This window comes from Oratosquilla oratoria, chromosome 7 (genome assembly GCF_046742065.1).
Source record: "Oratosquilla oratoria isolate Oo_2021 chromosome 7, ASM4674206v1, whole genome shotgun sequence".
Taxonomy (NCBI): domain Eukaryota; kingdom Metazoa; phylum Arthropoda; class Malacostraca; order Stomatopoda; family Squillidae; genus Oratosquilla; species Oratosquilla oratoria.
Genome location: NC_134783.1, coordinates 43,435,763 through 43,438,761, shown reverse-complemented (window position 1 = coordinate 43,438,761; position 2,999 = coordinate 43,435,763). Strand labels below are relative to the sequence as shown.

The window sequence follows — 2,999 nt, the reverse complement described above, 5'->3', positions numbered from 1 at the left end:
TTCTCTGAGTGCTTCATTTGTCTTCATGTAGATTCGTAAGATTTTGAAATTTTTACAATTATTTTCTCTGTATAAACTATGCAAATATTATATATATTTAGAAATAACTTGCATAGGATGAATTTCAATAACTTGGACGTTATAATAATAATAATAATAATTATAATAATGATATTAATAATAATCTTATTTGGCATTGAATCTATATACGTGAAGTGCAGATAATGAAAATAACATAGATCGAAATAACAATTACAATTGCCGAGGGTAACACAAAAAAGTAGACGTTTGATTCTAGTATTGTAACTATTCTGGTGATGGATTAATTTTATTTTAGCTAACTTCCTCTTATTTCTCTTGCAGTGGTTCTCGAACATGGACTGCTATGAAGGACTTCTTCCGTCCAGTCAAGAACTGGTTTGTTGACGACCTTCCTGAGAAGACGCCCGGCGATTTGTACAACGACGCCAAGGAAACGGTAAGAAGTAAACAAACACCGATTTGGCGGGGCAATCGCATTTCCACAATTTTTCCTTAAATGTCTATTCAATTATTAAAATTAGGACCATAATTGTATGAATTTATGATCAGAGTATTAATTCCTTCAACTGTGGCCGTGCACTAGTGTTTACAATTTGTACGGTTCATGAATAAGTATGCTGTACTCACGAATATTACTTTTTTATATCAACAAAGGCACAAGATGTTGGTACTTGGGCAAAGAACGATGAAACCGTACAGGGATTGGTCTCTGCCCTTCGCCCCGTCCATGTTTGGCTCAAGGTAAGTTCAGCCTATCATTATGGTTTTTCACAAATTTAACATCTTCCTCCTTGGTAGATTTCCCGTTTTTTTCTCCATTGCGATACTCTGCTGTCTTGTTATCTTGCATACATTTAATGTTTGGATATTGGCACACTTTTTTTTTCTTTTTTTTTTTATACTTCTCATTTAGTTTTCAATTCATATTTAACATTTATAATGTTATCTCTATCGTGTCTTTTTCCTGGACATGTCTCCTTGCGATGCTGGAACAATCCCCTTTCTACTCGACTGGCTCTTCCATACACCCTATATTTGTCTTTCTCGGCACTTTATATAAACTGACACATTCATCTTTACTTCACCTGAAATTTATTCATACGTTGGTTTGTCATTTGCTAACATTTTTATGTCCTATTTGTGACGGATATCTCTATGTAATTGGACAGTTTTCTTAATAACCACGATTTTTCAGTGATATATTGAAATTAAACATGCCCAATAAATGTCACCTTAGACAAGTTACTCGAAGCAACGAGCGTTCGAAATCCACAACCACAGGGTATAATATACATTTATGGCTAATGGTGTAGGATTTTATTAAGGTACGCACTACAAATTAGTCGCATAGAAATATGTTTACCTCAGGGGTAGATGTGAGGGCAGGTTAAGCGTGTACTTCTATGCAAATATTATACATCGGACCAATCAGGGCGGCCAAGGCTAAATTATTCTTTCGCCTCTGAAATAGTGATATTAATGGCCATGTAATGCATTTATCTGTAACAAATTTATTTATTTTGCCATAACACTGGTTAATACACTGTAGGTAGAATAAAATTGTCTCGTCAGTTGGCAATGTAACTTTCTGTTTCATGTCTTCCTTGTCCGTTGGCCGAGTCCAGGACCAAACGGCAGGTATTTCATTTTTACTCGAATGCTACCGGGAATGTTTGCGTTTATACAATATTCTCTGCATATAATAACGTTTTTTTTTAAATCTTGATAGTGTACTGGTTATATGTAATTTAGCTTTGTATATTTACTTTTTTAATATTCCTAATAGTGTACTGGATATATGTTGTTTAATTTTATTTTTCTGCTTGACAGGAAACCGGGAACACTTTGAAGGATAAGAGCTTCAGTGACATGTATGGCGACGTGAAGGATAGCGTATCACGTCTGGACGAGAAGATCGGGTCCTGGTTGGAGAAAAATGTCCTTAACTAGGCCAATAGTGAACCACAATATAATTTCATTACTCATCGATCTTTGACCGTGGGTCAGCCAAAGAATCTTACTCATAATCATATCAATTCAGGGCATTTGTGTGCATGTGTGTGTGTGTGTTTTATAAAATTAATAAAATCCATATATTACGATGTTAGTAGACGACAAACATTATTAACAAATAAGTACGAATGTGGATTTGTGTAAAATTACTGTATTGGTGACTTGTACACATATATTTATGTATATTCTTGGACGAAAGAGCTCTCTTATAATATTAGAATGAGTGTATGTTATGGATGTGTACTGCAGATGCAGTAAAGACATTTTCCAGGAAGCATTTCTGTTCCGAATATTTGGTATTTCGCAATTTTAGAAATTCCCAATAGAAAGAACGATCTGGGTTTGACTTTGCTTTCTTCTGAATGTGGTAGAATCATTGTCCAGTTATCAAGGCAATAAAATAACAATGTTTTCAGTTTGTGTTATTTCCATCTATTAAAGATGCCATTACAATATACAATGCGTATATTTGCACAAACACTATTCGTGGCGCAGTCGGTAGAATTCCCGGTTGCCACTACGACGGTCCGGGATCGACTCCCGCCCAGGGCTGAAATAATTTCAGTATAGCTGCGGTGCGGGTCGTTACTCCAACTCTCGTCGCGGGGAGTTGGGTGTGTGTGTGCGTGTAAGGTCACAGCATTACCTCTAGATCGGTCATATATGAGCTCTGAGCTGTCTTCTGGGAGGGAAATAATTGTCGATCACGAGTCCAACATGTGATCCAAGACCATGGTGAATCACACACACACACACACACACACACACACATATATATATATATATATATAGTATATTTCGGGCGCAGATTCTCACTAATACACACTGTTAAACACGACAGCATTTTGGCACTGGGGAGGGGGGCAAATACAAGCCTTCCGTAGTCTTCCATATTCAATTTGACGTTTCGACTTCAGGGAGTCATCTTCAGAATAGTTTACAAG

The 2,999-nt window shown here is 36.4% G+C and overlaps 1 protein-coding gene across 2 annotated transcripts in view; it reads left to right on the top strand.

Moving 5' to 3' along the window:
• The window catches only part of LOC143027124 (uncharacterized), a 3,925-nt gene extending 1,458 nt beyond the window's left edge, over positions 1-2,467 (top strand). The window contains exons 3-6 of one of the 2 annotated variants that reach the window (XM_076188155.1): positions 364-478; positions 697-783; positions 1,668-1,680; positions 1,873-2,467. In XM_076188155.1, the coding sequence (XP_076044270.1) occupies positions 364-478; positions 697-783; positions 1,668-1,680; positions 1,873-1,898 (241 nt within the window). In that variant the 3' untranslated portion in view covers positions 1,899-2,467. The remainder of the gene's footprint in view (positions 1-363; positions 479-696; positions 784-1,667; positions 1,681-1,872) is intronic. The other variant, XM_076188154.1, reaches the window with a different exon arrangement.
• Positions 2,468-2,999: the final 532 nt, after the last annotated feature.